Here is a 22,859-nt window from a genome sequence, read left to right as displayed (position 1 = left end):
ACAATTTCAGTTAGGATTTCAAACAAGTTTTTATTTTTAAATTAAAAAATTAAAAATTTAGAAATCAAGTATTATGAAAATTTGCTAGCCTATTTCATATATATATATATATATATATATATATATATATATATATATATATATATATATATAAGATCATATTTAATAATTAAGAAATATTTTTGAATATTCAAGATTAAAAAAGTTATTGATAATTTTTAATATTCTATATAATCATGAAAGGAAATTGGGAAAGAAAAAAAAAGTAAGAAACCGGGCAAAGATAGAAAATAATTATTAAATATAGGTATATAAGGCAAGGAAGAGAGAATAGAGTATGATAGATAGAAAAGACAAAAAAAAAGCCTAAAAGATTGGAGAGATAAAAGATATATAGATGAGACAAGAAAAAATATATATAAAAATTCTCAAATTTTTACTTTTTGTAATAATTTAAAATTTTATTATTTTAAAGAATTTTACAAATACTTAAATTTTAATTTTTTTAAAAATTTTCCATTTAAACAAGAGAATTCATCCCAAAACATTTAAAATTCTTAAAAGAAATTATTTTATTAAAAAATTTTCATCGGAACACATTAATTTTGGAAGATGTATAATTTTTCATCTAGATAACAAAGGCGAGAAAGATTTGAAAAGAATCATAAAATAAATCCATGTTCCATATACCCTGTTCTAAGCATGAAGAGACTCCATAACTTAATAACTAAGCAATTATTATTCCTTGAATTAGCTTTCCTTGTTTAAATAAAAGTCATAGCACGCAGATTAGTCAGTCTGTTTGAAGGCCAAGAAACAAGACAATCAAACAGATTTCAGTACACGTTCTGATGCACAGGAAAGCATAATGAGGAGAACAAATTTCTTTACCTAAAGTAAGGGGAAAAATAAGATCAACAGCAGCATAAGTATTTCTTGCAGACTTCTCGCGGAAGCGATTGAAGTGTTGTTTTTGCATTCCATCATTCATTGCCCTATGAAATTTGCATTTATTATTTTTGACCTATTAATAATTTTTTTTGGATTATAAAAAATGGTTATGAATTAATTGGTTTTGTCATGTGAGGTGTCAAGACCATATAAATGCAAAATTCCGAGGTCTAAAAAGAATTTAATGATAACTACAGCAAACAAGGGAAGGAAAAAAAAGGGCAAACTTCCCCATAAATGCAACATTCAAGTGCAATAACTGTTTCAGTTTATAGTTTACTTGTAATCTTTTACTTTTAAAACTCTGAATTCCCACCATCCATTTAGATTGAAGATAGTCAACCAAAACACAACAATAAAAACATGATTAAAAGCGAAAATTTCATTAAAAATAGTCGGTCAATTTTCTGACATAAATTAGTTATATATAAAACTAAGAAAATTTTTATACCGATCACATAATTACTCAAAAACAATAGATTGAAGACAAGATAGTCTAATAGTAAAATTTAGAATGATAAAAATAAAAAAACAAACTAATCCAAACCATTAAGAAAAAATTAAAGATAAATGGTTTATTTTTATTCTTAATATATAGATCTTCCCAATAAATTTCAGGACATGATATAACTGTTTTTGTCAGTCCTGGCCCTTGAGGGACCACTGAGTTCCTTATTATGACTCAGTCTGTAAAATGGTCCCAACATCAGCACTCACCACTCCTTTTCAATTTTCCTCCCCACTTTAATCCAAGGAATGATTACAACATATTATCATCATACTACAAAATCATGAAACATATGAGGTGAACTGAATCTTTGGCGCTGGTTTCCAGCACCAATGCACTCAAGTTCTGCTGTCTCTACTCCTACAGTAGAATCTGCAGCCGCACTGTAGATTTCATCCTCCCTCATGGAAACCAAACTAAGATGGCTCTCACCACCCTGCAAGCCTAATGTTAGAGACACTCCACTTCCTGACTTGAACCTCCCAACCTCTGACATTTGGCATGTTGGACCAACTGCCACAAGCCTGTCATTAGGAAAGACACCACCATCATCCAAATTTTGCCTTTGCCCCTTAGTTTGATTTACTAATCTTTGTTCAGTGTGAGCCTCATGATCTCCACGTATGAGACTAGCAAAACCAGTGGATGTCACAATTTCTGTATCAATAACCTCATCATATCTGAGGTCCTTAGCTTGTACACCACTGTGATTTGTATTGGCTACTGTTGGACTTTGACATTGCTGTGAATCAACATCCATATCATTGGATGTCTTGACATCACTTTTTTTTACCTTGGACACATTTTCAGATGAAGAACTAGATTCCATGTCAGCATCACAAGTCTCTTGCTTGTACATCTCCTCGATCATAGGTTTCCATAGACGCACACGCGCATTTATAAACCAATTTGAGACCTAATTCAAGCAAAGAGATGTGCATTGCTAATACTTAAAACGAACACAAAGAAGCACTATCAATGAAGTTGCTAAAAACATTTTTTTTTATATTGTCTTTCTACCTGACTTCTGGTCAAGCCTGTCTGTCTTGCTAGCATGATCTTATCAGAATCCTTTGGATAGCTGTGAAAAATAGAAAATGCTAATAAGATTAAATAAGCACAAAGGTCTTGGATCAAGAAGTTACAAAAACAAGAAAAAGACCAAGGTTGATAGGTTTACGGATGAAGGAAATGCTCAAAAAGCCAAGCACGAAGAATTGAAACAGAGCTTTCTGGAAGCCCCCTTTGTGGTCTCCATGCATGTTGCATCATGCCAAACTGCTGAAGAGCCCTCTGTTGTCGGATTTGTTGGTCCACATACTTTAGTCTTGCCATTCCAACTCCTTTATTACTTCCAGAAGCATCATGCTCTCCAAGGTTCTTTTGTGTTGCACTGATTTGACCACTGATTGCATCACGCAAACACCGAAAATGGCATGAAATGGTTTGGAGAGCAAGAGCTGTGTATGGTTTAGCTGCCCCACAACCTGCTATCACATCAAATGATGACACCACAATCTGCATCTGATGATAATATTGTTTGTACCTATTGTCAACCTACAGCAATTGACAGGTGGCAATTAAAACTGTATTATTGCTACAAAGAAGAGCAGAATGAATGTCAGTCTTGGTGACTCTATCGACTTTGTGGATATGACTGTAAAATCAGTATCAGATACACAATCTTGTGTACTAAATTACACATAACAAGAAACAATGAATGTGAATTTTACTTTTAGCATGTGAGAAAAATACATCCAGCAAACAATACAAAGACAAAAAATACAAGGAGGAAATGACAATTAGTTCTACTCGAATCATCTTATGTTCATTATTACATACCAGGACAGGTTTGTTATCAGATAGATATTAGCCATAAAAGATATTATCACTTGTAAGGATGTGAGAATTTAAATTCCATCTTTCACTCCCCAAGCCAGCACGCAAAGCACAAAATAGATCCAAACTTTGCATTTATATTGCTTTGACATATTCCTTTTTCATACTTTAAGGTGCTTAAACCACTGTCAAGTCATTATCAATATACAGAGTGGAACAAACTTAAATATGTGCTGTCAATGGAAGAAAATCGATCTCCATTATCACAGTTTAGTGTGCATTTATTTAACAAATGCTGAAAGCCTGAAACACAAGGACATAAACACAGGAGAAATGGAGGTTATAATAGTCAACTTGGGGAAGATTACGGCCACTGAACGCTCTGAGAAAATGTACATTTTTCTTTCAAAGATATATATTGTCGTGACCAACTGTTTGAAGAAATCAGAGTTACAGAAGTGTGGGAATCTACATAAACAGGTCTTACCTCATCCAACATAGAAAAAAGTGTAGTTAACTTGTTGTGCATATCTTGTTTTTCAGCATGTGAAAGCTCACAAGAGGAGTTACTGGCTGAAGCTTGAGAATTAGGCACTCCATTTGCAGAAGGCCTTTCATTTTCTAGTTGCTCATCACCCTCCTTAGAGTTCTTCTTAGAGTTCTCAAGTGCGCTATGACTTCTCATATCAGGTCTTTTAATAGCTTTTCGGATGTCAACAACTTCATCAAGCAGTTGTTGCACTGCCTTGAGGTATTTGGAGCTAGGAACTGTTCTTCCAACACTAGACATTTCATGAAACGAAAAATCCGCCCTGCCCAAATCTTGACTAGCTTCAGGTAACCCAAGTTGAAAGTTTTCAGAATGTCTCATACCCTCATCCTTAGATGAGCCACTTTGGTAGGCCTCATTGCATGAAATTGATGGATTAGTACCCAAAAATGAATCAAAACTTGAACTATGATGCCTATTATGGATAGAAGGCATTTGAATGTGGGTTCCAAGGCTAAGAGACAATAATCCCTGACCTTGTAAGTTCTGTCCATCCATAGGTTGTCTAACTAACATCTCACTCCTACCCTCCCTCCATGCATTCAAATCATGAATATCGGATTGGAACCCTCCCATATTAGCCAAGATTTCCTGCTGTTCAGGAGTGGAATGTGAAGCACCTACTGATGGTGATGGAATCACAAAGCAGTTACTTTGCTGCTGAGAATTGCCAGAAAATGCTTCAGAATATGAACCAGAGTTCATATACAATGTCATACTGCTAGGCAAAATTGGTGTCTCGGAATACGAATTAGGCAAAGGCTCCCTAAGACAAAGCATAGGCACTGCATCCCTTTGATTACTTGAACTTGTGTAGTAAGTTGCCATAATTTTAGGACAGTGGAAACCAACTGTTCGAAAATCCTAACTTAGATTAAGGGGGCTCCTATAAGTAAAAGCAGTAAACAAACACGTACACAATTTATTTTGTTAGGTAAATGAGACAAATGGAACTTTTCTGATTCCTGGAAGCCACAGAATTGATGGTTGCTTCAGGGTTTGGAATTTCAGATTGTCCAATACTGAAAGTTGAATGGCTCCTGAAGAGATGTTTATGTAGTAACATAAGCATTAGCATGTCGCGAACACCATGCTTCAATTGCAGATCTTCAATCTCAGGCATCACAGAGAAGAATTAAGCTTGAAAAGAAGAAAAGAAAACTGAAAAGTCACTAGCACGCCAATAAATGAAAAGGAAAAAAAGCCACTAAACAAACCCACATTCATGTAAAAGTTGACTAAAACAAAGATGCTTGGGGACCAAACTTTGGTTTGTAAACTGAATTCCAGAAAAAATAAATAAATAAAAAAGGAAACTTTTGTATCCCATGAAAGAGGGTTGCAGAGGATAAGTACCCAAGAAGAAGAATGTATGCTACTGTGACTGAGTTTCTCATTCTGAGTCTTTGTTTGGAAGCAGAAAGGAAGGAGAGAGCAGGAGGTTCAGTTCTCATGAAAGAAGAACGAGTGAGAAGAAGGAAAGAGAAAAGGTGGGGCCAAGTAGCTTCAATGAAGATTCAAATTCATTATTCATAGTTATGGTGAAGAGTGAAGAGTGAAGAGTGAAGAGTGAAGAGATAAGAGAGAAAGTGAGTTAGCAGTGTGGAGTTGGGTTGACATAAACATAATGCTGCCCTGTCTTTGGGATTGGTGCAAAATCACTGTTGTTGTTCGGAGCGCCTTCCACTTGCGTCACACTTTACATCAAAGTATCCAAAAAAATCACACATCAAACACTTCCACTAAACCAACTTAGTTTTTTTTTTTTTTTTTAATAGGCATAACCATAAAATAATACTTTTATTAATAAATAAATACCTGAAATTATATATCTTATCATGTAGGCAGGGTGAGTGTAACAGGTTACTCTAGTGATTGAGTGAGAAAAAATTGGGATAGTTAAAAATATGAAGATCTAGATTCAATTCTCATTGTGACTATTTTTATAATCTTTCTATCTTTATCAAAAAAAAATTATTACAATAATTTGTTGGTACTTCCGCACTTAAATATAAAAATCAAATATTCAATTCATCTACATCAGTAAAAATAATTAAATTAATTATTTATAATTAATAATATCATAATTTAAAATTTTATTCTAAAAATATTTATAGTTAAATGATACAAGCAGTAGATATATTTAATGTACTATTTAAAAGTTAAAGTATAATTCTTTTTCAAATGAGCATAATTTATGGTGTTAATTGTCTAATGGATTTACTTTAATAAAAAATGAGTAAATAACGATTTATAATAAATTAAAGAATTATTAATTAATATATTTAAGACTATACTTATATTTCTTATAATTAAGATCAACTCATATTTATTACTTATATATAAAAAGGAGGTAATATTATCTAAATTTAATTTGATTACGATCTAATAAATTTTTTAAAAAATAATTTCATTACTTTAAACTCGAATTTATTCTCAATTATGTGTGTTAAATAGACACTGACATTTTATAGGGTAATAATTAACGCTCTCTTATGTTTATCTACGTCGATGTATAATTATTTATGTAAATAAATGTGATATATTTTATTTAAAAATGATTAAAATAACCTACATCGATGTATAATTATTTATGTAAATAAATATTAATTTTATTTAAAAATAATTAAAATAATCACAAAAATTAAAAGAACCACAAAATTGAAGTACGAAAATATCGATCAAGAACTCAAAACTAGTCGAGAACCAGTCTAGAAAATTAGGTTGAATGGTTTTTTTAAAAAAATATTTTTTTTTCTAAAATTATTTAAAATTATTTATGATAAATAAATATTTTTAATAAAAAATTATAAATTCGAATAAATTATATTATTTGTTATTTTTAATAAAAAATTTATAAAGGTATAATTTAGTTGTTTATATTAATTTATAATTTTTTATATCATGATATTTTATATGTTAAATTATATTAATTTGGAATTTTTATTTTAAATTTAAAATTAATATATATATATATATATTATTGTATTTTATTAAAATTTTAACATAAATATTATATTTAGACTTTTACATGCACTTTAAAAAATAAAATATATAAAATAATTTTATTTTAATGTTTTAGTATTATAAAATTATAATATTATGATTATGTAATATTATTTTATGTATTATTTATATATTATTATTATTATTTTATTGATGAAATTTAAACTATTGAATTCTGAATCAGTGAGTGTTTTAATTAATTTGATAATCAGTCTGATTTTAAAAATATTATTTTATATAATTATCAATGAAGTTCGCTTAATCACTTGTGAAACAAAATTAATTATTATTTTACATTTCAATTATATACATTTTAATAATCTTTATGACTCTATTATCAACATTGATAATTGCATACAAGTGATGCCAAAAAAATGATGTAAATAAAAAATTATTGACACTTGTTTGTATAAGCGATTGGTATCTAGCTCCCATTGAATTTTAAATTAATTGCATATGTACTTATTTTTTGTTGAGTTTTCATTTTATTTCTTGTATGGATGTATTGTTTGGTTAAGGAGATGAATCCCTAAGTCCCTAACAACCAATTGGTAGATCAGACCTAAACCATTTCATAAAACTTGTTTTCTATTCTCTCTTCAATCTCTCACTTCGCTTTGAACTATTTGCTGCTGAGCAAGATAGAGTTTTGCTGCTCATAAACCATATTCTAATCATATTCCTGCCAAAACTTCCCATGTATTATGGTATTGTACGTGATGCATGCATGTTAGTTTTATTCATCTACTGCCTCAACACGAGATATAGGGTGTATTTGTTTAAATTTAAAAATAATTTTAAAAACAAACATAAAAGAAGAATATGATTCAGGCCTAAAAAAAAAGGCAAAAAAAATTACTTATTTAAAAAATAGACAAATAAAAAATAAAAATGCTTATTTTATTTTAAAAGAAGTGTTATTGTAATAAAAACAAATTAAAAACAAACCCATAATAAATAAATAAATAAATAACGCGAAGCTCATGAGTCATGATTAGCAATGAGTAAGGACAAACACGTGGGGATTTGAGTGCTATCAATTTTTAAAGAGTAAACATGGGAATACCGAAATAATTCAACGGTCAACTTATTTAGTCAGTCAAAATAGATTTAAATGATATACAGGAGACTTCAAATAATACGGTAATATATCAAATTTTATTAAAATTAAATAATAATTTAAAAATAATTAAAGTGTTCATATTTTATTATATTTTATTAATTTTATTTTATAAAAATAAAATATCAAATCATTTTAAATTAATATAAAATTTTATACATATAATTTAAGAGTGAAGAACTTTCAACTAAACGGTTGGATTATAATTTTGTAAATCCAGTAATTGAATTATAATTTCATATCACTTTATATGTTTATATCAAATTTTGTTAAAATTGAACAACAACTTAAAAGTAATCAAAGAAATTTTATTATATTTTGAAATGTATATATTACGTTAATTTTGTTTTATAAGAATAAAGTATCAAATTATTTTAGATTAATTTAAAATTTTGTACATATGATAAGAGTAAAGAATTTGCAATCTAACGGTTGGATTATAATTTTGTAATTCCAGCAATTGAATTATAACTAAATATCACTTTATATGTTTATATCAAATTTTGTTAAAATTGAACAACAACTTGAAAGTAATCAAAATGTTCATATTTTATTATATTTTAAAATGTATATATTATATCAATTTTATTTTATAAGAATGAAATATCAAATTATTTTAGATTAATAAAAAAATTTATACATATGATCTAAGAGTAAAGAACTTTCAATCTAACAATTAGATTTACAAAATTCACATTTAATATAAAATTATTAAATGGTGTAATACTTACTACAAGTTACACTGATGTCGTTTGAACCCTTCTTTTATATATATATATATATATATATATATATATATATATATATCCAACCTTGATTGTAAGTTCTTTACTTTTAAATCATATGTACAAAATTTTATATTAACCCAAAATGATTTGATACTTCATTTTAATAAAATAAAATAGATGTAATATATGTATTTCAAAATATACTAAAACATGAACACTTTTATTACTTTAAAGTTGTTGTTCAATTTTAACAAAATTTGATATGAACTTTCAATCTAACGGTTAGATTTACAAAATTCGCATTTAATATGAAGTTGTTGAACGGTATAATACTAGGTAAAAATTACATCGGTATTATTATAAGAGTTAATCATTTATACACTGCCGGTGTAAAGTTTTTTACACTGGCAGTCAATCAGAGCCGTTAATAGTGCCTTTTTTTATTTTAATTTAATTAAATGAGCAGATGAAAATACACTATTAATGGCTCTGATTGACTGTCAGTGTAAAAAAATTTTACACTGACAATGTATAGGTGATTAACTCTTATTATAACCCTCTTTTATATATATATATATATATATATATATATATATATATATATTGTGTAATTGAAATGATATATCATTAAAAAAATTAATTTAACATATATCATAAATTATTCAATAAAATAATTTTACTAAAAGTTATTCTTTGAGTAATTTGAACTTTTATCTCATGCACATATATATATAGGAAGAAATCAAATGATACTAATATAATTTTTACCAACTATTACACTACTTAATAACTTTATATAATAAGTAAATTTTGTTAATCTAAGTTAAATTATAACTTCATATTATCTTGTATGTTTATGTCAAATTTTTTGTTAAAATTTCTCTTATATCAAATGTAATCACTTGCTATAATTTTTACACTTAATGACAAATAATTAATAGTAAAAATAACTAATAATTTAGGGCTTAGGTTCCAGAAGTTGACAATTGACGCTAAGGAAGTTGGAATTACGAATGATAATATAATACATTGGATTTGGGGTTCGGATAGAGTATTATAGTATTTGTTTTTGTACCAATATATCTGAAAAATAAATATTTATATTAGAAAAAGAAAATACTTATATTTCGTTTCATATACTCACTAACAGGTAGTAATTTTAATCACATTATCGATCTTATCGGATATCTATTCATTTACAGCTGCACGCAACATCTACAATTTCCTAAGTGCATTTTTTATTAAAATATTTTAAATAAATATTTCCAAAATAAATGTTTATAATAATTAGATATATAAGTTATATTAAAATTAAATTTCATAATAAATAATTCATAACCTATAAATTATATTTTTACAATAAATAATTTATAATATATTATAATAATATATCTTGTGAGTCGATTGTAGATAGTACATCTTTCAATTTTCAATAGGGATGCCAACAAGACAGAGTGGGTGTAAATAGTAGTCTCTCGTTATTTGTTTTGTTGGATAAATATTTATCTCGTATATATTCATCTTCATTTGTATAAATATTTATTAAGTGAATATTCGCATATATTTTTTAATATTTTTATGTATTCACGAATATCTGTATATATTTATAATTTTTTTGAAAAATAAAAAATATTTTAATAATAATTTTCATTTATTATAAGATTTTCTTTTAAAATAACAATTTAAAAGTCAAAACTTAAATTATTCAAATATTATACATAATTTTATTAATAAATTTTTTTCAATTTTAAAATTAAATTTAACTGTTAAGGTACTTTATTCTCATGAATTTAAACAAATTTAATATATAATTATATAATTGAATATTGGTGAATATTTACGATACCAATATTATGATACTTGCCCTATTAATATGTAGGTATAAAAAATATTCATACCTATTATCCGCAAATACTCTCTTTTTTTTAAAAAAAAAAAAAACACGTCTCATTTATAATATCCAATTTTTACCTAGAACAAATTTTATTTGCAGTTACATATTTAAACCTCACATTGAATGTTCGAGATTGATGGTTGAGTGTATTCATTTGGCATTTTATTGAGAGTGTCACTTGATTCAATAACATGTCTTTATGCCCATGTCCATATAAGGCCTCAAGAATTCCTTGATATGAGTCTTGTATCTTATACAAAATCCAACCATTAATAACTATAATTGAGTATCAAAGTACATTATACAAATCCACAAAAAAATTTCATAAATCATAGGATCCACAAAAATAGGGCAATTAGGTATAAATAGTACTTTGAAAAGAAAAAATATTATAAATTTTAATATTTTGACTTTAGAAATCTAGTAGGTTATCTATAGTACAATACTCTAGATTATAAGAGATACAAAGTTATTTTTAATTATTAATTTATTTAAATATATTAAAATTTATTTTGAAAGTTGTCTCAACCTGAAAAACGCACTAGAGCATTTAAAAATATATAATGTTTGTCTTTACTTTAGAATGGGAATTTTATTAACTATTATATTTTTATAAGTGTGAGAATTTTGAGATTTTGTGAAAATTTATCCATTATTGGATACTGTATTTTTGTGTACAATCATGATCATTGATTGGATTTTGTATTAGATACGAGTCTCGATTCGAATAAATGCTGAGTTATTTTAGGAGTATGAGTCTAAAGTCAGATAAATGTAAAGTCAGTTTACAAGTAAAGGCATGAGTAATGAAGTCGTTATCTCTTCAACTAATAACTTGACCAGATCTTCCCAACAAAAAGGTAAAAATGATACATTTATTCACTAGTCAAGAACATGATAAGACATAAATAAAAAAATATTTAAACACATTTATATTAAAAAAATATAATTAAAAATATTTTCATTAAAGAATAACCAATCTCATTCAAGGTCATTAATCTATTTTTATATAAAAGATTTACTTTTAAAATAACAAGTTGACTTTTAAAAAATAATTTATCATAAAATTCTCAAGAAATAATATTTTCATTAGAAAAAATCTCCTAAAATATAGGGAAAAATATGCGAGTAAGGAATGAATTAGATAATATAGTCCCTATCCCTGCGTCTATAGTCCTAATCTCATCTCATTAAGCCCGTGTTTGGATGCGCGTTGCCCTGATGCAACGCGCGTATTTCTTTCTGAAAACGCAATTTGTCTCTCTGAAACATGTTTGGATTATTTTTCTTCACACGATTCTGTGAACGAAAATCAATTTTGGCTTAAGCGGATGAAGATTTGCTTTTATGTTTTCAAGAAATTGATTCTAGTAAGTAAATATTTGATTTTCCTCATTTGTCCTCATGAAAGTATTGGAAATCTTCAATTTAAATGGACAATAGAGGATACCGTATCATTCACGTTTTGTCAATGCAGTTGTAAGGTCTATTTTGGTAATTATACACTTAAAATCAATTTTAATAACTATTTTTCAAACATAATTTAATATGAAAATCAATTTTCTAATAAATGTACTCAAACAAAAATCACGTTACTTTAAAATCACGTTTACTTAAAATCAATTATACAAAATTACGTTAATCTCAAATCAATTTTACAAACGCAAATCCAAACACGCACTAAGTGAATATTTACCTACCCATTATAAATATTATTATTTTTTATTTTTTTTATCAAAGTGGGGATAAAATTATGAATACTACTTGAAATGGAAAAGCATGACTGGTCTCACGCTGTACCGAAAGTGGAATAGGCTGATCCTACAGGAAAGATCCACGCTTTCATGATGTGTAAAGCACCTCTCACTCTAACTCTACATTTCTTTTTTATTATTATTACGCGCTACTGTTATAACGGAATGCCACCTCCAATAAATTTCCTCCATCCACTGCCTTCTATTTCGTTAACATATTCTCTCTTTTTATTCTTAACTTTTCTTAAAATTATCTCTTTTGAGTTTTGATAGAAAGATAAAAATAAAATCATGAAAGATAATGTATTAAAATGAACGCTCGAGATATCAACTAAAATGAATATTGTTGATAAAAGAATATAGAAAGACTAATTTCATCTAATAATGATGGAAATGAAAGTGAATTTTTCAAAGTTCAAAGAACCAAACTGAAAGTAGAAAATAAAATGAAAGTGTAGTTCATTTTCAGAAAATAGGGCAAGCATAGTGATTTAATCATAATTTATAAATTATAAATTTAATAATTTTATAATGGGTTGATCGAGCCCTCTCACTAAGACTGAGAAATTGAGATTTTAAATTGTATCACTTGTTGAATCAACACCGGCCAAGGTCCTCTCGGTCTCATACAGTGCCCATTAAAAAGGATGACCACACATATTGTGTAAGCTTCCACACCATCATGCACAAAAATAATTATAATCTCATAATTTGCGGAACTATGGTAATAAGTAACATGAATCATGAGAAGAAATGACAAAAATATAACTCCACTATATGCCAGAATTTATGGGGTTTAAATGTTCTAGATTTTAATAGTTGTTAGCCTTTTTTCTTCTTCTTAATTATACCAAAATATCAATCTGTATTAAACATCAACAATTATTTCACATAAAATATTTTTAAGAATTATTTTTTGTTGAGAGAAATTTTAGAAATTCTTTTTATTTTCTATATAATTCAATTTCTATTTATTTATGAATTAAATATTAATATTTAAAAATAAATTATCAATAAATAAAAATAATTTTATATTATAATATAAATTATTTATCTTAAATTTAAAATATAACTCATATATTTAAATTATATGTTTATACAAATTTTAGATATCTCTCATATATATATATATATAAAAATACAATATTTATTTATATATGTAAATTATGATAAATATTTATTATATATACCAAATATTCGTGAAACATATATGTAAAATAATAGTTAATAAATAATTAAAAAATTTATATTATATATAAAAAAGATATTTTGTTTTATTTAAAAATTTAAATATTTATCTCTTTTTATTAATTTTTTTCTCATCATTATATTTTTTAAAGATAAAATAATAAAAAAATATGTATAAAAAATTAATTAATTATTTTTATCAATAATAATTATTTTCTTATTTTATAGTCATTTTTATCTCTAATTTTATTTAAAATTATTTTATTCTTTTAATTATATATAATCTCTTTTTTAGTTTATATTATGTAATTTCTATTATTTTTAAACAAAATATATGATAATTTCTGATGCGCTGAATAGCAGAGTTTGCGGTCCATTCCAAACCTGCGGTCAGTGAACGTTGAAAGAAAGTGGGGCACACCATTTCCCCTGTTCAGCGAAGCACCGAAACAACAAAGTTAAATAACTGAATATTTATAAAATAAAATAAAATAAAATAAGGCTGAATATTTTTTCTGTATTTTTTTTTTCATCCTCAATCTTCTCCATCGCGTGTGCTTCCATTTTCCATGGCTAAGCCGAAGGCTCAAAGGCGAACCCTAGAGTCATACTCAGTCAAACACATAGGCAAAACCATTAAAGGTAAGCGAACTCGCACTCGCTTTCTCGGAAAAAAATAATTCATAGAATTTTGTTTTTGAGATGAATTATCTTTTGTGCTCTCTCTGTTTGCTTTCATGAATCGAAACTCGCGTTTTGTTGTTGTCTCGCAGCTGGCGATTGCGTGCTCATGCGGCCTTCCGATCCGTCGAAACCGTCGTACGTGGCGAAGATCGAGCGGATCGAAGCCGACGCGCGAGGCGCGAACGTGAAGATTCACGTACGGTGGTACTATCGGCCGGAGGAGTCAATCGGCGGTCGCCGCCAGTTTCACGGTTCCAAAGAGGTTTTCCTCTCCGATCACTTCGACGTTCAGAGCGCCGACACCATCGAAGGCAAGTGTACGGTCCACAGTTTCAAGAGCTACACGAAGCTCGATGCCGTCGGAAACGACGATTTCTTCTGCCGTTTCGAGTACAATTCCTCCTCCGGCGCCTTCAATCCTGATAGAGTCGCCGTGTGAGTCCATCACTTATCCGAGAGATATTTTTTTTTTTGTTACAGTCTCTGCTGCGTTAAATTCGAAATATATTTTTGTTTTTGGTAGAATTTCGTGTCGGAATGGAATTTTTTCCCTTTATGTATTTTTGTTAGTTCAGCAGCTATCAATTAGTAATTAATTTAGGATGAGTTTTGGTTAATGACTAGTCTAGGTTTCTGTTGGTTAAATTGGGGATGACTCAGATTACGATTATTCTAAAAACTATATATATTGCTTAATTTATGTTATTAGAGTTTTGTTTGTTTGTTCAGTTGGAAAATGGTAAGAATCAGCTTTTTGTTAGAATCGAGAAGCTGCGGGATCTTATCTGGATTCTGACTCGTGTCATGTTAAAAATTTTCATTGCAGGTATTGTAAATGTGAGATGCCTTACAATCCTGATGACCTAATGGTCCAATGCGAGGGCTGCAGTGACTGGTAAATTGAATGTGTAAAGTGATATTATCTTTAATTTATTCGGCTTCTGTTGTTTGTTGTATGTTCCTGTTTCTGTTTGATTTGCTGGACTCTTGTATGTCCAGTTCTGTAGTTATGTTGCATCATCCTGATGCTTTTCGTTTTAAGTATCAGTTTTTTTATTAATGTTTATCTCTTTTCTTTTGGTTTCATGTGAAGAAAACAAGTATATTAAGTCAGCACTAACACTGCAGGCATCATTTTCTCTTGTGTCAGACTCTCCAATTAACTTGGACTATTCTTTTCCATTATTATTTTGGTTTCATTGCTTAAGGAATGCTACCATTCTTAATAACAGCCAGTGTGCTTGACTATTTTATGTATTGGTGATTGTTGTGCGGGTCTTTTTCTTCCTTGCATATTTTGGTTCTGTCTAGGCAGTTGTTATTTAACATATCCCTGGCTTTCCTTTCTGCTTATACAGTGCTTGTTTATACACATTCTTTTTTCATGCATTGCTGCATGCATTTAAATTTTGTTCTACTCGTTGATTATTGACTTTTGGATTGTAACTCAAGAGAACCACGTTTCTTTTAATTATGTCTACTTGTATGGTTCACGGCTATATAAGTAAAGATCCAGATGGAGCAGGGTTGTTGAATAGCCACTATAGCGGCGCTATATTGCTATTGCGTTTAAGAATTCCTTAATCTGCAATCATGACTCCATCCACTATAGTGGTTGCAATGATGTCATGTTTGCAGCATGTATCCTACACCCTCTAGTCATCTCTGCTGACTCTTCAACCAATTGAACTTTTGAGTAAATACTATGTCATATATAATTGATATATTTCATATATTTTAACTGCTATGCAACTTCCACGATTTGCCTAGTATGCTATCCGCTGTATGATATAGCAGATTATTGGCTTTCTGCCATTTTCCGCAATCCACATTTGATAACACTGGGATGGAACCTAAAGCAAACAATACATTTAGGTGGTCTTGTTATTCAGCCTTTTAATTTGAAAAACATGCTGTCTGCCACTGATTAGGTTTCTCATTAATTTCGTATTTCTTTCCTTATTATGATTGTTTGACATAGATAATTACCAAAACTACTTTGTTTCATAAATTTCATAATAAAATTCATTAAAAAATCTTGTGCATTTGGATTCATTATGACTATGGTATTTTAGTGCTTCCACTCTTTTGCATGTATGCTTGCAATGGCATTTCAATCCACCATTGCTTAGCTTTGAGGTTCCCATAAATATTTGTCTAAGTTGATATTTGAAATATGCTTAAACCATAGTAGTCAATACTGAATAGCACTATAGCAGAGTAGCGGAGAGGCCTTGGGCTGCAATGGGATTCAAATAGTGGCCACAGCCACAACAGTGACTATTCATGTGTTATAGCAGTGCTACCATGATATAGGCTTCAAATACCCATTTTAACACTCCAACAACATTGATTAGGGTTTTTTCAGGCAGAGTTGTGATTTCCCCACCATTTTCTAATGCATATTTTTTTCGCTTAAAAGCATCAGATTTGAACCCTTCTTCCTCGACCATTCCTCAAAAAGTTACCTATGCTTTGATTTTTGTTCCTTCACACTCTATAGGGCTATGTTTTTTTCCCGTGTTTCATTCTTTCTTCTTCCATTAAACTTCCTAGTTCACTTTCAGACATTCTACTAATTTTTATCATGTGTCATGCTCTTTTTCTATTATTTTCACTATCATCTTTCATTTTTCGACTTCATTACTATGTTCTTATTGGCCCTAGATTGATGGTGATTCTGTGTATAAACTGTGATTTCTTATTTATCAGGAATTACTTTAATTATTTTTTGAGCATTTATAGGTGTAGTATTTTTCTTTTGATCCATGGGAATCGAATATGGTACCAAGAGGGTTTACCAAGAGGGTTTACGACACTTATACACCCAGCTCAACCAATTGAGCTAGACCCCCTTATATTTATAGGTGTAACATAAATTGTTTAGTTTGTATTATAATATTTAAAATAGTGGCCATCCCACTTCCTTCTATAGTGTTGTGTTTTGCCGCTATCCAACATTGTTAACTATGGCTTAAATAGAAATATTTATTCTATTAATAAAGGCAATACCATTTTTAGTAGCCGCCTTTCGTATCCATTTTATTTATTGACACTTTTACCCTAAATTCACTTGCTTTTTATTTACTCTTTCATTCTTTTTAAAAAATAATCACTACTACTCTTCAACTGTTTTTTTCTGTGTATCATGACCGCCTATATTTTTTATTTTTAATTTTAAATAAATTTACAGAAGCACGAAGTGCCTCTCCCACTAATAAGGATAATGAAGGTATGAAATGTTGGAAAAGAAGATTTGGAGGATTAATAATGCTTTTGGGATGAAATCCCTCTCTTATTCTGGGAGGGGATTCATCTTTATGATTATTCCCATGGTAATTCAAATAGTCAAATAGTAGCGCATCTATAGACTAGTTAAGAATAGCCTTTATATTGTATGGAGTGATGAACTTGACTTTCATGGCTATCCCAAATTATTAAAATCTTAATCAACTAATTGTTCATGGAAGTGGAACCACTAAATTAAAATTCTTTTAAGCTTGGTCTTAAACCAAGATAACATCAATTTTATTCATAGCAATTTTCATATACTCGTCTTTCTTACAATAAAACTAACCAAAGATCTTCTTTGTGAGTGTTGGTATTTTTTTTTACTTATTTTTATGGGAGGCATCATAAATTTGTAAAGTGTAGTAGAGAGCCATTTTAAAGAATGGGCTTTTAAGATCTATCTCGAGACCATTAGTTTGTTTGCCAAATCATGATAAATAGAAGATTTTGGTTTCAGTGCCTCTTTCAAGCAGGATTTGAATGTTCGAAAAAAACTTGTTTTGCAACATGTGCCATTATTTTGTGGATATGAGGCTTTGGGTGAATGCAGTCCTCAGCATATTATTTTTTTATATTATTATTCAGGTTCCATCCTGCTTGTATAGACATGACTGTGGAGGAAGCCAAAAGACTTGACCACTTCTTTTGTGAAAGTTGTTCTGCCGAAGGTCAAAAAAAGTTGCAAAACTCTCACTCTGCTTCTAGACACTCAGATACAAAGGTATTTTAATTACTGTTGTTTGATAACGTGAACTTGTTTTCACTTTTTCAGAACTTAATACCATTTGAATTGACTCGCCGAGGCTTTGGAGAAGTTGATATCTTCATCTATTATCTATTGGTTTGTTAAATCCACTTCAGTATTCTTTGATCCTTTGTCAGATGCATTATCAGTTGGTTCATTTTTTTCATTTGGGGGGAGTTACGTATTCATTGTGAGAATCTGTGTTCTTATAAGATGATATAATGTGCATCTCACCGGTTCACAAATAGGAATAGCCATTGCAAATGAAATTTTCATTTGATGAATAACAAGCGCCTGATTATGACACATGCATTCGGTATTTCATATATTTTTCCACTCCTGTTTTGGTTAACTTAAGTTTCTTCCAGGTTAATGTGAATTTTAAGACAAAGAATGATCTCTGTTTTCATTGTTGTACTGCATATTCAAGAATTTGAAACTACATTTTGAATTGCTTGAATGCCTAAAAAAAATAGCGTTTTATTTGTGCTACATATTTTTGGAAGTCTGCCATGATATATTATTACACACAAGAATTGTCAGTTTTGACCACCCGAATAATGTTGATATGGGTCGCGTGTGGCCATGGAAAAACCCCAAGTGCTATTGTTCATTATAAGGATATTTACTTGAGAATGCAGTTTTCATGTAAAATTTCTGCTGAAAAAAGAAATGATTGATGCATTAACATGTTTTTCCTGGTATTGCAGGTGGATACTAAACGCCGTCGTAGGTAATAGTTTGATAGTATATAAAGCATAAAATGAGTTAGATCTATAATGGATGTACTGGAGATCTTGCTATTCTAATCCTGAGTAGGGGCCAAACAAACACTGAGACAAAGTTATCTAGTAGTAAGCTGTAGTCTTTCTACTTTCATGGAAAGAGACTAGTTTGGAAATGTTTGACATGTCTATTTGGTGTGAGTACTCATCTTGTTTCCTTTGGAAGTGGAGGACGTGTTTATGTAATTATATAATGTAGATTCTGTCTCTCTTCTCTTCTGGTCCTTGTTCTGACTCGGACTTTTGTAAAGTATTTTGACTTATTTATGAGCAGTAGACACTTTATTCTTTCTTTGCACTGATAGATATAGGCAGCGATCTAGAGTTTCTATAATGGCACCGTTTTGTTGGCGTTAATAATTTTGACTATATAATGGACGATTTTGGGTTCTAATTTGATTCACCTTTCGTGCGCAAAGAACTTTCAAGAGACATTGCATGCCAATAATTTCGAAGTTCTGTGTATCATTTGACGCGATGACGATGGAAATTGGAAAATACTTTATTTTGGAACATAGAAAGACAAATCTATATTCGAGTATTGCCCAAGGCTTTGTGCGGATCCAAGATGCACCACACTCCACTAACCGTGCTTGTGATTCATAGCTGACGAGAGGGATTACAGGCTTATGTTTGGATATTAAGTGGTGATCGGATTAGAGTGGGTTTTTGGAGTTAAATAGAACCGGGCGAAATTGAATGCGAGTAGAAGTATTGTTTGAATATTTTATGATAGAGTAGAAATATTCTTTTTCTTTCAAGTGTTCACAAAAATGTTTATTCAAATAGGTGATTCCAGTAACTCCACGAGCACGAGGGAGGAATCAACCTTGTGTTGTATCTAAAGCGTCACAAAAATGAAGATGGCTAATAGATCTGAAAAGTAACACAGGATTTCATTTTACTGAAAAAAGAGAGGAGAGAATTCCGCTATATGAAAAAGATACTTTAGCTAAAATTGAATGATCTCTAAAACACAAAAAGAACTGAACAATTATTGGAATTGCGCTTGCATAGTTTATACTAGTGACAAATAAAATACAAAACCTCTCTTTCCCTCTCCCTCTCTAAATATGTTTATACCGACAAAATAAACAGACCCATGCTTAATTGAATGGTGATCATAATTGAGCACTCTTATAGATGATCACAAAATATTGTCCTGTGAAATGACATTTTTAGAGTGCAAATCATATAAGGTAGAATAAGAATGTACTACTATAATTGAAATGACATTTAAACTATAGAATTTGTCACACTTGATTTATTCTTTATATATACTTATGTTATTTATTTTATTAAAATTATATATAACTCTGATTATCATCTACTTTAGGTTATATACAGTAATTGTTTAAAATACTAATTTATAGTATTTTAATTTATTAGTGAAACATAAAAAATATTTATTATTTTTTTCAAATTAAATATATTTGAGTATTAACAACAAATGATAAAAATAAGAAAACAATTATTAGAATTTGTCACACTTGATTTATTCTTTATATATACTTATATTATTTATTTTATTTGAAAATCATTTGATACTTCATTTCATTAATTTAAATTGACGGATAATCATAAAATTATTTTATATATTGATTTGAATTAATGAAATGAAGTATAAATGATTTTCAAATTTTTTAAAAATTTACAAATTTGATCTATGCATTAAGAACTTTAAATTCAACGGTTGGATTATTAAAATTTGATGTAGAACATGAGTTATTGAACGGAGTAAGTCTACGTAGATTCACTTACTACACTCAATAACTCATATTCTAAATCAAATTATCTAACTATTAAAGTAAAAGTTCATAATATATGGATCAAATAAATTAAAAAAAATTAAAATCATATAATATTTCGTTATTTAGATTCATATCAACATATAAAATATTTTTATGGTTATTCATAAATTTGAATTAATAAAATAAAGTATCAAATAATTTTTTAATTTTTTAAAAATTTATAAACTTGATTTATACATTAAAATTTTTTAATTTAACTATTGAATTGTTGAAATTTGATGTACAATATGCGCGATTATATTAACTATCAAGACTTGTGGAATAAATGAATTCTCTTTCTATATATATTAAATTATTTAAACTTGAAATATATTTAAGATAGTCATGAAAAATTATAATTTCAATAAAATCTTATATGTATAAGTGATTATTGTTATAATCAATTATAATGATTGTACTGAATTTTTTTTTGTTTGAATTGAATTAGAAATTAATTTAAGTAAATTAAACTGGTTTTTACTATTATTACAAATTGGTATAATCATTAAAATCTTACTTTAATAGATATACCTATTCAAAAAGATCTTTGTTACTTGGTATGAAATTCTTTTGTATGAACCGTTTTAACATGAAGTAATTCAACCAATGTCTCATCCATGAGGCAGTAAAATGACTTGCAATAGCAGGTTTTTCAACTTGTTTAAAATTGCAAAATAGTCCTTATATTATATGCGGAGACATTGTGGAGGCGCGGTGACAGCGGAGGCATGGTGACGGTGGAGGTGTCGTCTCCTTCCACGATGGTGGCAGCATGGTGGTGGTAGCGAAGGCATGACTTCATTCGCAGTGGCAGCAGAGGCGCGGGCTCCTTCGCACAGTGGCAGCGGCAGCGAAGGTGTCGTCTCCTTTCACGGTGGTGGCAGCACGATGGTGGCAGCGATGACGTGACTTCGTTGACGCGGTGGCAACGGAGGCCCAGGCTCCTTCGTACAGTGGCAGTGGAAGCACGATTTCGTTCGCGCGGTGGTAGTGGAGGCGCGACCTCCTCCTCCTCGACATCACCGGTCGTCGTCTGCGGCGTTCAACTCTTCTAGGGCCTCTCCTAAACCCTAAACCTCGCCACCTCCTCCTCGCCCCTGGTTCGCCCTCAACCGCCTCGCCGTTGCACTCACCGCCGTCATCATCTTCCTCGCTGTCACCACCCGCCGATGGCCAAAACAGTAACCCTAAAAAGAGACTAATTTGCAAAATACAAAAATTTTCATAAACAAAATAACAAATTTGAACCATTAATTATTTTATTATTAAATCTAACGATTAAAAATAATATTTTATTGATGTACCACTTTTCATACTGCTTCATGTTAGAATTTCTTTTTTTGTATTCAACAAATTTTGTATCAAATTTAATATTTCTAAACTTTGACTAATTAAATAAATACAAGTACATAATATGAAGATTATAATACGTCATTAATTTCCTCTTCCATAATCTTAAAAGTGTAAACCCGTATTTACTATTTTACTAAAAAAAATTGATTTTTTCTTTACTGAATTAAATCACCCTCATGCTCAATGAACTAATTCTTTTGTGAGTGAGTAAATTTTCAAAGCTTGACCCGTTAGATATATGACCAGCCTATCGAATTGAGTCATTTTGACATCTATATTTTTAAATTTTTTTTATAAAAATAGTTCAAATATTCATAATTTAATTTATTTTTAATAGTTTAATTCAATTATTTATGGGAACAATTGAGTTCAGTTCACTACCATACAATTCTTTTTTCTCAACTCCTGCATATGTATAAGATAAATTTAAATAATCTGTTTATTATAAGTTATTCCAAACCGGTCCAATTCAATGAATAGTCGATTTGAAAAATATATAAATAATAAAGTAGAATGGGAAAGAGTTATTCTTAGCATTCAAACCGTCCAAGATCCATGATTCGAAATTAACAGTAACGAATGCGTTAGAAACGACAAGCAGCACATGTAGCGGATAAAAACGACGTCGCTCTCTTTTCTCCTCTGTCGAGTATGACACGATACGATACGATAC

The 22,859-nt window shown here is 29.4% G+C and overlaps 2 protein-coding genes across 4 annotated transcripts; one reads left to right on the top strand and one right to left on the bottom strand.

Moving 5' to 3' along the window:
* Window positions 1–1,511: 1,511 nt before the first annotated feature.
* LOC109801825 (BEL1-like homeodomain protein 7) lies at window positions 1,512–5,511 on the bottom strand. 2 transcript variants are annotated; one of them, XM_083073877.1, is made up of 5 exons: window positions 5,205–5,511; window positions 3,786–5,009; window positions 2,640–3,016; window positions 2,480–2,540; window positions 1,512–2,375 (listed from the first exon to the last, which is right to left on the bottom strand). In XM_083073877.1, the coding sequence occupies exons 2-5, from the start codon at window positions 4,674–4,676 to the stop codon at window positions 1,728–1,730; spliced, it is 1,977 nt and encodes a 658-aa protein (XP_082930003.1). In that variant the 5' UTR covers window positions 4,677–5,009; window positions 5,205–5,511; the 3' UTR covers window positions 1,512–1,727. The 2 variants fall into 2 exon arrangements, with proteins under 2 accessions (XP_082930003.1, XP_020218544.1); XM_020362955.3 differs by having other exon boundaries at window positions 3,786–4,988.
* An 8,507-nt stretch (window positions 5,512–14,018) lies between these two features.
* Window positions 14,019–19,341, top strand: SHL1 (PHD finger family protein / bromo-adjacent homology (BAH) domain-containing protein). 2 transcript variants are annotated; one of them, XR_002240078.3, is made up of 6 exons: window positions 14,019–14,180; window positions 14,312–14,657; window positions 15,049–15,117; window positions 18,099–18,181; window positions 18,286–18,354; window positions 18,969–19,341. XR_002240078.3 is itself a non-coding variant. In XM_020363273.3 (5 exons), exons 1-5 carry the CDS (start codon window positions 14,108–14,110, stop codon window positions 18,993–18,995), a joined length of 651 nt encoding a protein of 216 aa, XP_020218862.2. In that variant the 5' UTR covers window positions 14,019–14,107; the 3' UTR covers window positions 18,996–19,341. The 2 variants fall into 2 exon arrangements, 1 of the variants encoding a protein (XP_020218862.2); XM_020363273.3 differs by lacking the exon at window positions 18,286–18,354 and having other exon boundaries at window positions 18,099–18,234.
* The last annotated feature ends 3,518 nt before the right edge of the window (window positions 19,342–22,859 follow it).

Source organism: Cajanus cajan, chromosome 4 (assembly GCF_000230855.2).
Source record: "Cajanus cajan strain Asha chromosome 4, NIPB_CcT2T_4, whole genome shotgun sequence".
Taxonomy (NCBI): Eukaryota; Viridiplantae; Streptophyta; class Magnoliopsida; order Fabales; family Fabaceae; genus Cajanus; species Cajanus cajan.
Note: the sequence above shows the minus strand (reverse complement) of the source record. Positions and strands in the feature narration are given on the sequence as shown.